The sequence below is a fragment of the Temnothorax americanus genome, unplaced genomic scaffold, assembly GCF_048541705.1.
Source record: "Temnothorax americanus isolate GAGA-0224 unplaced genomic scaffold, ASM4854170v1 Scaffold72, whole genome shotgun sequence".
Taxonomy (NCBI): domain Eukaryota; kingdom Metazoa; phylum Arthropoda; class Insecta; order Hymenoptera; family Formicidae; genus Temnothorax; species Temnothorax americanus.
The window spans coordinates 233769-247765 of NW_027509795.1; the positions used below are offsets into that span (position 1 = coordinate 233769).

Genomic DNA, 13997 nt, shown 5'->3' on the forward strand with positions numbered 1-13997 from the left:
ATCGATGCGAAGCGAGTTCGCAGCCGCGCTCTTGAAGGTATCCCGGAATAGTAAGAAGTATAAGCACCCCCGAGCGTGCGCGCGAATGTTGAAGTCTGCAAAGTGAGGAAAGGGCCGCGAAGAAGTGGCGGAAGAGTGTGAAGCGAAAGTTAGACACCCGAAGGAAGGAAAGGCATTACGAAAGAGAGAGAGAGAGAGAGAGAGAGAGAGAGAGAGAGAGAGAGAGAGAGAGAAAGAGAGAGAGAGAAAGAGAGTCTCTCTTTCTCCCCGTGAAGAGATTCGCTTCGATTAGTAATAAGTATAAGTTGGCGACGTAAGTTCCATCCTGCTCCGAGCTTCGGATTTCGCCTCTTGGACATTCACGGAAAGTTTCTTCTTATTTCAATATCATTATATACACTACGAATCGCGAAATACTGCATTAGAGAAGTTCAGCGAGGTATACGGGAGCAGAGTGAGACTCTTAACGCCCTTTCTTCAGCGGAGCATTAAGGCGCCACGACACTATAATATTGCACACTGCAAAGTATAATAACGATGATAAGAAAGAGGAAGAAGTGTCGAGGTATCTATTAATGATACGCTCTACGGAAATTACTTGAAATTTCAAATTACGTCACGAGACGCGTGAGTTGTGTAAGAGTATCGCACAGAAGCATGAAAATGTAGCGTTGTCATTATACCTCGATGAAATGTGCGCTAATACGAAACGCTTCGGTGAGCGCCATAGTTGCTCAATTTGCTAACTCGCACGGAAACGAAGGAAAACAGACAAGGCAGAACCCTCTTGCTCATTATTTCAACGAGTTTCTGTACGCAGATTCTCTTAGATTCCTCGTTTATTTGTACATATAACAGATAACTCCAAACAGATACCATTCGCACATTGTTCGTACGATGAATTATTACAAATTTATATAAAAATGACTGAGATAAAATTTTATGTCATACGTGTATAATAAAGAACTTTTAATTTGATATGGGATTGTTTAAATATTCTATTATTTCTCTAATATTAGAGAATAGAGTTAAGAAATGCTATATATATATTCCCAATTATTGGCTTAAAATAAAACTATATGAATATCTTTTGTAATGATTAAACCAGTTGAGTTTTTAATCAGATAGATTTTAAAATACCTAAGATCTTCGAAACAACCATGTTATCAAAGAAATATATATTTCGAAATCGAAATTTTTGTTAAACGAAAATTAAGATATACTTATTTCAAAACTATCAAAAAACATCGTTGTTCATACATATAAAATTCAAATTAAATATTGCATGGAAAAATATTCTCAAATCCACTTTTTTTTCCTCGCATCTCTCTATTGGATGGAAATGTAGGATTTTTTTGCCTAGTAATTTAATTCTTCAAAATGACTCGAGACCAATAACAAGATTTTGAAAAATTTTGTAGTCAAATATTTTGCGATTCATAAGATATATCAATTTTTTATTTTTATTTTCTTTTTTGTAATATTTTGGTAGAAATTTAGACGAAAAATATCTTATTACATATAACAATTCTTATTATATATAACTAGCAGATAACTTACATTACCAATATCTTACTAATATATCAGATACATAACCCATCTTAAATTTTGTACATTTTAATTGCATGCAAACAATTATTTCCAGGAAAGTTTCCTTATAAAATTGTATTAAATTGTAAAAAAAGCTAAAGACTTATTAAATAAATTAACACAGTTTGCATATATGTATTTTGTTATAAACTATTTAAAAACTACCACCTAAACTACTAAATAATCTTCATATCATGGAATAAAATCTAAAAATAATTTCTTAAAAGAAATCAAAAATTAAAAAATAAGATACATTTGTTTGCGATAACAGCCTTTGTTGAAGAAGTCTAAAACGGATCATGATTTGCATTTTACTTATACATATATTTGATAATTAATAATTTTGTGCAAGAATTATAAAACATTAAAAGAATATAATACGTGTAAATAATGTAACACTCGCTCACACACACATATTATTTGCGTCATGCTTTTCTTAGATTTCCACCTTCTCTCATCAGGATGTCGCCCTCATATATCACTCGCGAGTAATTACGATCACGCGCGCGGGCTAGTTTGAAAATAAGTCTCTCACGCGATACTTTGTACGGCATTCTAAAAAACAAGATATGCGACGAACCGTCCGCGGTTTACTTATAGTATACACTCAGTGACGATTTGTCGTGAATCCATTGGGATAGAGCTCAGTACATGAAATGCGCAAGCCACATAAGAGCCATTGAACAACTCGTGGTAAAGCAATGTCTCTGGTACGTTGCTTCCTTGTCGTTAGATTTTCCGATCCTTGGGGTATAGTACCCCGAGTTCTACCGCCACGTTAAGGTATAACCGCGGGAAAATATGCAAGATACATGTATGAATACAAATGTTGCTATAGAAACAAGTGTCACAAAACAATAATTTGTAATTTTCATTCTCTATCACTTTGAGATATCTCTTCAAAATGAGAATAAATCCCGAGAAGTATATAATACTTCGATAAAGAATCATATTGTCCCGATAGATTTATGAATTATTACTCGCAATAGTCTAGCAACCGCTTATTATAATAATTATAAGAAACGATATGATTTGGTATATTTTAATATTCATTATACAATTTCGATAATACGATAATTCTCACGTCACTACTTTTGCTCAAATGTCGATGTGCAAATGCAAATAACGCGACAATATTGCATACCCGCTGTCATAAATGTCAAAACCAAGGCTGCACGTTGTATGCCATATAAATAAATACCAAAGCCGATTGCTATTATTTTAAAGTATTTAATACCTTATAAAATGGACTAAAATTATCTTTAATATATTTTTTGCGTTTCATGAAACTCCACATTAAGTCCGATGAATTTCTATTATTAAATATATATATATATATATATCAATTTTAAAAAGCAAACTCTATCTAATTTATTATTGGAAAAAGTATATTAAATTAATTTGTTATTTTTACTTTATGCAGTTTTGTATCACGAGAAAAGTAAAATTATGTGATTTTAATAAGTCAAGAGAGATCTTGTAATTTTAATAATTATGAAAGTAAATTTCAATTGCAAATTAATTAAGGCTGTACTAATTGTCAGAATACGATTTGTATTAATTTTCCTTTGATATAAGTACATGAGATCTTGCTTTTAAAAATTCTTCATCTAAAAATAAATTTTGTAGATTTTATATTAAAATACAAGTACGTTACACAAGTCAAGTGTGAAATGCATAATATTTATATTTGTTGGCTATTGAAATATAATGAAAAAAAATAAATTTTACATCATACATCTTTGTATACGGATAATAGTCATATTAATATTGACCTATAAATACGTATACTTAATTATCATATAATGGAAATCACATTAACGATGAATTCATCAACGCTCATCAATTATGTACCACTATGTGATACACAATTATGTGTTAATATGTATCTCGATTCATGATTATTTATATGAGAATAAATAACGCTGTGAAAAATGTTACCGGAAAATGTGAAAATTATCATATTAATGGGATATTTTTTTTCGCAGTGACTCTTTATAATGCAGATTAGATACAGTCCTTTTTACGTAAGGACGCAATTAGTTTTTCGATTTCGGTGAGACGCGCTCCTGAAACGCTATTTCAAATTTACTTTCTTCGATACAGGAGTTAGTCATTATATTGATTCCTTCCGGGTTCAATCAGCAGAATTTTTTCTTTTCGCATAAACGTTTCATTTGCATGCAAATAATGGCGTCTGTGGCGCACAGTTCCGGTCCTTTGTCTTGCTTTGCCATCGGTTCAGGTGCAAATTCGCGACAGTCTAATTCCATCGACTACAAATTGCGTTGAGCCGGCAAATACGAAAGCGTATGATATTCGTATATATACAGATTATCCCGATCTTCCTTTTCTTTTTACAATTTTACATCCAACGATTCTTCGACCAATTTCAAGTAGATTCTTCCCCAACGAGAATATAATTGTATGTACTTCTTCAGAAATCTTTAATATTCAACGTAATAATATTTATAAAATGTTATCTCTCATATAATATGAAGAGAGAGATACGTAATCTGTAAAAAAAATGTAACGCAAGCCATTGCAATAGATCACTGTCAAAAAGAGAAAGAGAGAAAAAAAGAGAAAATATATATAGAAGATTTGATATAAACCGCGTGGGGGATGCACGATGAAATCTGCATGTTTTGACAATCAGAACGAAACGGTTTCAAGTATCTCGCGGATTGGCAATTTGATTGAACGTGGAAATGAGTTATCAGAAATGGAAATCAAATTTCGAAGCAGGAAACGGTAGATACGATCCAAAATCGACTGGTAAGTTCGTTGCCGAGCGCGATGCAATATATCCCGCTTTATCTGATGGTGTGATCATCCTTCGCGACAATCACATGTTGTATAAGCACTAACTAGATCATACATATTCATGACGAAGTACTTCATTTGTTTGCTTTCATTATCCTTCATTCCATAAAAACCTTTTATCATTCTCTGTTTCGTTAAGCTTTGTGAAGATACTTGCGTTGCGCTATGGATATATCTTTATTACGGCGTACTGTATTGAAGGTAATAAAAGATGAATATTATCCATTTTGAAGCATAGATTTTAACAAAGTAAAAATATATATGAAGAGAGCTAAAACATTAATAGATAATATATTATATAATATTAGATAACATTAATAGATAATAGATAATTGATAATATGTCGATAAAACGTTAATAGACTGCGCAAAATGTAATATCTGCAGAACTGCAAGCAGAAATATTATAATGTCACGTGTGTTTTGCCACGGAGAAACTTGTTCGATTTGATAGCAATCAGTACACGCGGTCGCATAATTGTTGCCGAAGTTAATAACAAAAAATATCCAACGCAGCTGTATTCCGCTTAATCTAACGAGAGTAGTACTATCGTTTCGAAGAAAACAACTTGTTTTACGTAAAAAACAAAGCATTTACGCTTGGCTGTTGAAACTGTTATAAAGAGAACTATCGACACAAGTGACGTTGATGGAGAACGGTGCCATCCCCGTTTGTTTCGCCCGTGTCACATCCTGATTGCAACCCCCTTTCCTTGCCCCTTTTGGATTCAACGTGTTTACCTAGGGCGATTCAACGACGTATAACATTGTAATCTGTTATACGTGGCGTCGAATGCGTTATGACAGAGAGACGGCGATGCATCCAACCTCCCCTTTGGCCACATTTGAGAGAGGAGGTGGACGCGCGACGTTAACGCCGTTGTCGCGGCACCCGGAGAAATTTCAGGCTTCGGAGAGTCAACGTTTCCGACTCGATGCGACCCGACAAATAATTGGCCATCCGCCAAATACCGGCTCTACACGTGCTAAATGTCACCCGTTAGGCGAAGCAGTCGCTAAGAGGGAGAGAGCCCCGTCGCGACGACGAATTTCGCTTGTGATTTTCGCCGCACCGCGATCTGACAACGGACATGTGGCGACGGACATGTAATTCACGCGATGGCGTGCTATTGCGAAGGCAATAAGTAGTTAGCGGTACAATAGTCAGCAATAGTTCGCGCGCCCAACTTACTATTTTCGTCGCGGAGACGCGGTCAATGACCGTATCCGCCGATATTCTCTTTGTCGTTTTATGGACAACTATAGTGAACGACGTTTCTTGAACTTGTTTACAACGTACTGTAATGGTAATTTTTTATTAGTCTGGAGAAAAATATTTATAAACTGCAACAATATATCTGAAGCATACTTGTTTGTAATTATATCTGACTCAGTTTTACTACGGTTTTGTTATTCGAGAATTGCTGCTTTCTAAATTGCATTTTTTTCAATATACACATATTTTTAACGTTTAATATTTTTATGTATGCGGATTGTCAAATTGAACAATTAAATTCTGCCGATCTGTACAGGAACGTATATAGAAACGTTCACCAAATTATAAGTATAATTGCAATTTTGCAAACTGTCTAATCTGCTAATTTTAACGCAATAATGATTAAATGGGGCAATGGTTTGCGGTTTAATTGAGTAACGGGTTAAGCACACACAGGTGCAATTTACCACGAGTTAAGTGAACCGTAACGAAGGTAGCCCATCGAATGAAGTGGCCTCGGAGGTCGATTGACGAGAGGAGAGCGAACGTGTCGTTAACAAAGTAATTTTTCAAACGAGCAAGCATTATTCCTGAGTTAAGCCGATGAGGGGGGTTTATCGAACGTGCACGTCGGCAAAACAAATGGTCATTCGGCGTATATAATTCTCCTATATTCTGTTTGCAAAATTCACTGTGTAGGTGCACGATGTATATATGTACTCGTACGTCAGACGGAGAGGCAGAAATATTATATTTTGTATCCGGCATTGTGCAAATGAAATAATTTCTCGAGTGTGATGTGAGACGTTATTATTCTCATAATTAAAAGTTGAGCACCTAACTTGCAACGGCTCTATAATTTTCCTAATTATTCCGGGAAGCGAGTTCCTTTTTGTGGCCACGAATGGAGCCGAGCGTTGACCTCTTCCACCCATTTAGAGTAATATTCAATATTTCACATGCTTCGCGAGCAATCCTGACGTGTCCCTGCCAGATCTCATAAAAACTTTATTCGCAGGACGTGGAGGTTACAATGACATCGGCCTGTGTCTCAGAAAGTAGAAAGGTAATATCTGATGTTCAGTCCGCGGCAGTAATGCGAAGAAAACTTACGTTTCCACTGGGTATACTTTCTTAAAAATTGATGCTTTCACCATGGACACGGTAGAATCGATGCCGTGATGGTGGAAACTTTTCTATTTCATACCGAAATAACGTTAATTTGTTTTAATACTAATAAAGTTATATATATAACACATCTCAGAGAGATTATTTTCATGAAGAAAAAGAAGAAAAGTTATATAATATATAATTTTAAAAAATTGAGTATGTTTTAGAAAAATAACTAAATCTCTCTCTCTCTCTCATTATTTTTTGAAAAGCGCAGATTTATCTTGGATCTAATTTGCGCAATAACATTTGTTTTACACAGTACATAAACATCTAATTTATACCTCAAAGATAACTTAAAATTTTGAAAAATTGATTTTCAAAGAATCAGCTAAATTATTTTCGACTATCTATATGTAGTATATGATATATTTTCTAATTTATTAACGATCGCTGCTCGAAGCAGAAGACCCGATGGCGTGTGGCGAAACATGAGAAAAATACGAGTCGCCATGCACGTACGACGAAGAGTCGTAAACCATCAGCCGTAAAGCCCAAGCATTTACGGGACGCGTCGCACACTGGAATCAGAGTCTTTTCACGAGAAACTTTTTCACACCGCACTCACAGTTACAACGTTTCATTCAGAAAAATCGCAGCTGTGATGATGAATTAAGGCTGAATTTATCGCAAACCGTACAATATACGCATAAACATATGAGTAAAAATACGTTATACGCACGAAAATTTTAATTATGGGACTATAAAATTTATTTTATTTTCTGGTTTACGTTCTCTTGACTATAGAATATAGGATATACCCCACAGTTTTTTACGATGTAAGTTTCTACTTCGTTTAATCTTGAAATTATATTAATTTAATTATTACAAACCTGTTGTCATCAAATTTACGATGAGAAATATTTAACGTTGAAAGCTTTTTACAACATCACTGTGCGTTTTTACGTTTTATTACAAAACGGATAAAAGAATAAATGGCAAAATAAAATGATATCTAATTGGATTAAGAACCTATAGTGCAGATTGCGATGTCACTTGCAGCAGTACGGTTGAGATCAAGTGGGATCTTATGAATCGTTCTCTTGTCCAACGTAATAACGAAATATAATAAATAGCATGTTGTTACCAGCTCTGGCAAACCTCCAGGCTGTTGCCGACATGAATCGTCGTCGAAAGCTATAAAAGGGACATAAAGGGATAAAGCTCAGAGAACAATAACATTTGACCTAATCGAAAATATAATTAGAGAAAATAATATGTCGGCAAAGTTTCGTATTAAAACAATTAGAATTTAAATATAGCATGCACATCCTTTTCGAAGTAAAATACTGAGCCGGCTAACGATGCAACGGAAACACTGTCATTAGTGTAAAATTGTCATTTTATTGCAATCTATCTTCCTACAGTTTTTATGAGAGCCTAAATACGTCTTAGAAATATTTTCGCTCTTCTGATACAGTAATATATACAGCTAAATTGACTTCTCATTATTCAAGTGGACGTATTAATCTCACAAGTGCCATTTTTTTCTCGTTCTCATAAATAGAAGCAGTACTGTCCCCAACAGGTTTATTAATCCAATGAGCCATGAGTGTAAAAATACGCTGTTGAGTGTCGGCAGATTTATCATGTCAGCGGACGGACACAAAGACGAATGTCCCGTAACAATTAATGACTGTTACTCCTCCGCGATAACGAGAGCATTCGAGGAAAAGCATCATTGAAAGCGGTCACAATATACCGTGCGATCATTAATAAAACAAGTTCCAAATTTTACCAGGTATTAAAATGAATACAAAATTAGAGAGTTTCAACGGAAAAATATGTATATCACACATACACGCACACACATATATATACCTACACACCTACACACAATGGCAGTTTAATAGCATCAGCCAATTTTTTAATCCTTAAATCCGATATAAACGTGGAAAAACAACATTAATAATAACACATGTAGCATACAGTACATTTAATGTGATTATGAATTTGTGCACATTAAATTAACTTAATCTGAGTAAACAGAAAATCTTGTGTCGCAGCAAATTGTAGAGCATATTTTATTCTATAACAAATTTTGTAGTTTTAATTTAAAATTGTTGTATATTTGTTTCTTTTTTTATATACATATATATTTATTAAATTGAAATGTATAATATAAACATTATACAATATATAAAGTATTATTAGCCATATATGTATATGTATATATACTAAGAATGGATTCGCTACAAATTGTACAATATATTCTATAGCTAAACACGTATCAAGTATTATATTGTATATAATGTTTATATTATATACACATTTTAATTGAATTAAATTCGTAACAGGTCAAGCGTAAAAACTTTAAATTGCGAGATTATCTTTGAAATTCAGTCGTTGACTTAAATCCTTCTAATTTCCATTATAATTCAAATAATTCTTTTGCCGCTTCGGTTATCTGTAAATTGATTAGCAAAGTCTGTTTAAAAAGTCGATTTTAACTGACGCGTAAAGCCGATTAAAACGCAACATCGGAAACTTGTTAATCTCGTTAGAAAAGTGCAGATAGTAGCAGTATAGCTAAATTATGATCCGCGAAAAAGGAGGACGAAATTACAACGACTATAACTAGAGTTCGCGCTCGTTTCAGGCTTCACAGGCGCAACTGTTCAAATTATTTCCTCGTTCTAGAGAAATTACTATCGTGTACTTTTTGCCGAGGTTCTTTGCATCTTCCTGCCAACGTTATCCGACGGCGACCGGCACGGCCCTTCCGGTAATTTGCTTTTTCCCCTCCCGGGTTTGCTTGATGGCTCCTTTCTGCGCAGTGGTGCCCACCACTCTTCTTTCTTGAAAATTTAATCGCGGAGCCGCGACGTCGCCTTTAATGCGATTCTTCGCCGCGTTCCTCCTTTTATACCTTGCCTCGTTTTACCGAAGTTTTATTTCATGCCGTCGACATCCGCCGACGCGAGACTTTCTAAAAGAGCCATCCGCGTTCGTTGCGGTTAATAACGGCAACCTTTTCCCGAGGACACCCGCTAGATCTTAAAGAAAAAAAGAAAGAAAAACACATCGGTGTGTTTCGGTATTGCGGCATCGATTAAATATCGCCAGCGCCACCGGAAAGGTCGGAATAAATCGGTTTTCGATATTAACGAATGCCGTTCCGAGAATTGGTTAGCGAAATTAAATACGTTCCTCTGGTTTGGAGCGCGGAATCATGGTCTAAATTTTGCAATCGTAAGCTAGGATCCGCAGGAACCAATTTCGTCTTACTTCAACTCTTCGTTCAAATACGTTAACGTTTTAAGAACGCTTACAACGGCGAACGAAGCGTATAATATGATATTCAGCCAGTCGTGAAATTACGAGATACTACAAGAGATTCTGAATCGTAATTTTTATGAAAAATCTCATCTTGGATAATCGCGGACGTAACACGACGGAAACGTACTTGTCCTGCATAAGATCCTACTTGACTTTATGAAGCACAAAATTAGCATTTGTTATTAATTTTATCCAATTTAAAGGATAATTAATTATTACAATTAATAACGAGACAATCAACATTTTTACAATATTTTAAATTTAAATCGTAAATAATGTAGAAGATAATCTTATTTATAGGGCCAGTTTTCACCAACGTCGATTAACTATAAACTTCTATTAAACTCTTCATCTCTTTCTGACTGTTTAGAAAGAGACGAAGAATGAGTTTAATCGAAGGTTACATGCAGTTAATCGGAGATGGTGAAACCAGCCCTTAATGTAGTATCTCGATTGTTTTTGCTTGCGATCGCAGATATGTATAGAAATCAATTTATCTTGCATGTGTCGAAATATATTTATAAACCAACACAATTGGGTGAATTATTATCATTCACTGGAGTGACTAAAAAAAAAAAAATAGATGTCGAAGTTGAGTTCTCATTCCAATTCACATTTAGCCGTATTTTTTAATGCTCATGAACGAAATCAACAACTCAAATTACTGTGTCTGTCCGTTTCACTTCAAATCAAATTACTTAGCCGCCGGCGGTACATAGGGTCGTAATTGCGAAGGAAACTTCTCAAAAGATGCTTAAGTTCGAGAAAACTTTCTTATAGGCTCGTTCTCAAATTTACATTTTCCGCGTTCTAGCGAAGGAGACTTTGCCAGTCTCCACGACGACTTTTACCGATGCAGTGCCATCACCCTGGTATAATTAAACTTGTCGCATATCCTTTCGGAACATCGTATATCTATTACTCGGGAATGAAGCGATCTCGAGTACTTCGCCGCGAAATCTATGTCGACACGTTTCATAAAATTTCATTACCTATTCGCGGCCAGTTATCGCGGTTCGTTATTAACATAGGACTACTTTCTGTTGGGCAGGAACGAACGGGTGCGCCGGACAGAATTGGCCCTGGAATGGTAATCGCGACGCGGCGATAATAATGGCTATCATGGCGGCCACCCTGTTCCTGATGATGACATCGCTGACGACGACGGTGCCGCCGATAACGAATGTAGCGCCGAGGTGCGAGCCGATGGTTAGCAGGTAGCTCGCGGGCATCCTCTATGAAGATATCGCTACCACTGTCTGATCCGATTACGTCGTCCATGTAAAACCTAGTAGTCTAGGGCTTCCAGTTATATATGTTACTATGTATAGAATAGATAGTCGAATAACGATGATTTTTATTCTCGAGGAGCCTAATGAAAGACGGAGAGGAATTGGTGAAACGCTGGCGGATCGACGCGACGCGGGACTACGCGCGTAATTCATATACAGTTACTTTTGAACATGTCTTTTTGATGTAAATTCTTGATCGCTAATAAGAAAACAAATGAAGGGGATGAAGAGCAGCGTTCGAGAATTGAGACATATAGGCAGGAATAATGATTACCTATTAGAGCAACGAGGTGATCGTGAAATTATTACGAACCGACGGATCAGCTTCGTAAAGCGATCAGGATTACAAGGTGATAACAAATGTTTCAATAACGAAGGAACGAAGAAGAAGATTATGGTGATTTGATTTCCGTTACGTTTTGATTTAAATTTTTTCCGACAGAACACACGTCGAGTGCTGTAAACGCGATAATTATTAGTGACCGGAGTGTTCACCAAGTGTCAAATATAGATTATACAGGGGTAACTATACGATAACTGATATAATAATGTTAGCGCAGTAACGAGCGGCGTTCTGCTCAATATTCGCTCCTTTTATGATGTTTAACAGGAAAAAACGCATCATAGGTACCGATTTGTAATCTGTACAAATTGTAATAAATTATATTACGAACCGTAAACATATGGTATACCTCATTATTGACACGTACCACGTGTATCACTATTTCATTTCTTTTCTTTATATTTACGCAGATCTTTTCACCGGGGAATAAGATCAATTCAAACGCTAGGTAAGTACATTTTACCTTTTCATGCTCTCTTTCTGCATTCTATTTTTATTCTTCGTTGTAGCGGAATTCTCGTATTTACATATCTATATATTCTACTACGTTTCTTCGCATTTCAATAGCATTAATATTTCACAATATATGCAAACGATCGCAATCGTAGAATAAACTCGGTATAACTTTAGACTCATGTGCTCTTAAAACTAAGTCCTAATCCAGAAGATGCTTTTAAACTTTTATACCTTCAAACCGAGTTAATATTGATCCATCCATTTCACGCGAGTACGCGCGCGTTTACACGAAGTACTCTTGGTCTTCGGCACGGCTTAGCATAAAAATAATTATCATCCAGTTGCGCCAGCGCATCTCTCCCTTTCCCTCCCTCCCTCTCTCTCTCTCTCTCTCTCTCTTTCTTTCTATGAAAACGTTCCTGTATTCCCGCTTCCGCATTCGCAGAAACGTTTTAACCTTTACGACTGCTTGTGTCAATTATACGGGAGAATTCTAATTGGACCAATCTCAGTTCGAATCGAAGTGCCTGACATTTAAAAGCACTTCTTCCTCATCAAGCGAGAGTGCGCGCAAAGACTTATTCATTATGCGATATGTTAATGCGGGGCTATCTGGTCAGCTTGGGAAAGCCCTAAACCCGATTTAGGAATTTCTACACGAATCCTCTTAATGTTTATCATTAAAAACAATAAAAACTCAAAAGCGCGAAACCAAGTAAAAAGGCGAAATGGAAGTTAATTTTTGGATTATTTTCCGAAAATGTCACTACACTTTTCTAAAAAGACAATACCGAGATGCGGAGAACAGTCTGAAAAAGTTTTGCTGAATAGAGTCTTACGAACGCGAAGAGGGAAAGGATAAAGAAGGACGGGCGGGGGAAAGTAGCGAGAATCATGAAAATAGCCGGATCAACTACTCCGGGGAATTATTGGTAAATTGCAAGAATTGCAGAAAACGTTTTATAAGCGTTTTCACTATTAAATTAGGGCGCTCGTAATTCCGTCTCACCGCGGAACGGATATATATTGTCCGTATATGACTATCCACACGTGTAGCGCTGCGGAAGGTGGCGAGGAAGACGAAAACGCAATTGCGATCGCCGTGAAATTGACATTAATTAAACGCGCAAGGAGAACGTAACGGGGCCGGGTGGCCATTCGATCCACTTGGTTTGCAGCTGAAATTAAAACTCGGCTACATACAGTATGGACCGCACGTGTCTGACGTGCCGCACGTGCAGTTCTACTCCTCAACGTCGCGTGACACACGGCTCGCAAAAACCTTGACTCACAAACCACTTGCTCCAACGCTTGACATCTTATCGCCCTGCTTACTCGAATTATACCGTTGTATTACGTGCAGACAAAATGTTGCAATAATGTAAAAGAAAAGCAAGGAAATTTTACGTATTTAAAATCTATTTAAATAGATTTATAAAATTATTGCAGTGTTAACGTGATATATGTATCTAGAGATAAAATAGTAGTCTAACGAAACTTATAAAGTTAATACAAAATTTCATCGGTTTATTTCTGCATGCGAAAATTTGATTTTTAAATATATTGTTATAAAAAAAAACAGAACATAATATTTATTGAATAATAATTTTTATATAAAGCTTGAATTACAATAATACGCTTAATCAATCGTCCCCCCTTCCATTGTTACAATAATAAAGTAATGTATCGATGAACTGAATGGAAAGTTTATTACACCTCGAGCATTCTATCCCGATAATTGAAGAATTAATACCTCTTCAAGGGTATTAAGGACAACCGCGAAAGCAGGTCTTATCGTAAAGCCCTGGACATCTTATCCAGTGAAA

At 35.9% G+C, this 13997-nt stretch overlaps 1 protein-coding gene across 2 annotated transcripts in view; it reads left to right on the top strand.

Annotated features, from left to right (window-relative positions):
- LOC143906518 (cell adhesion molecule 2) overlaps nt 1–12052 on the top strand; it is a 102770-nt gene extending 90718 nt beyond the window's left edge. Inside the window, exons 6-7 of one of the 2 annotated variants that reach the window (XM_077422654.1) lie at nt 11132–11297; nt 11449–12052. In XM_077422654.1, coding sequence (XP_077278780.1) covers nt 11132–11297; nt 11449–11560 — 278 coding nt within the window. In that variant the 3' untranslated portion in view covers nt 11561–12052. Of the gene's footprint in view, nt 1–11131 lie in introns of both variants that reach the window. The other variant, XM_077422655.1, reaches the window with a different exon arrangement.
- Nucleotides 12053–13997: the final 1945 nt, after the last annotated feature.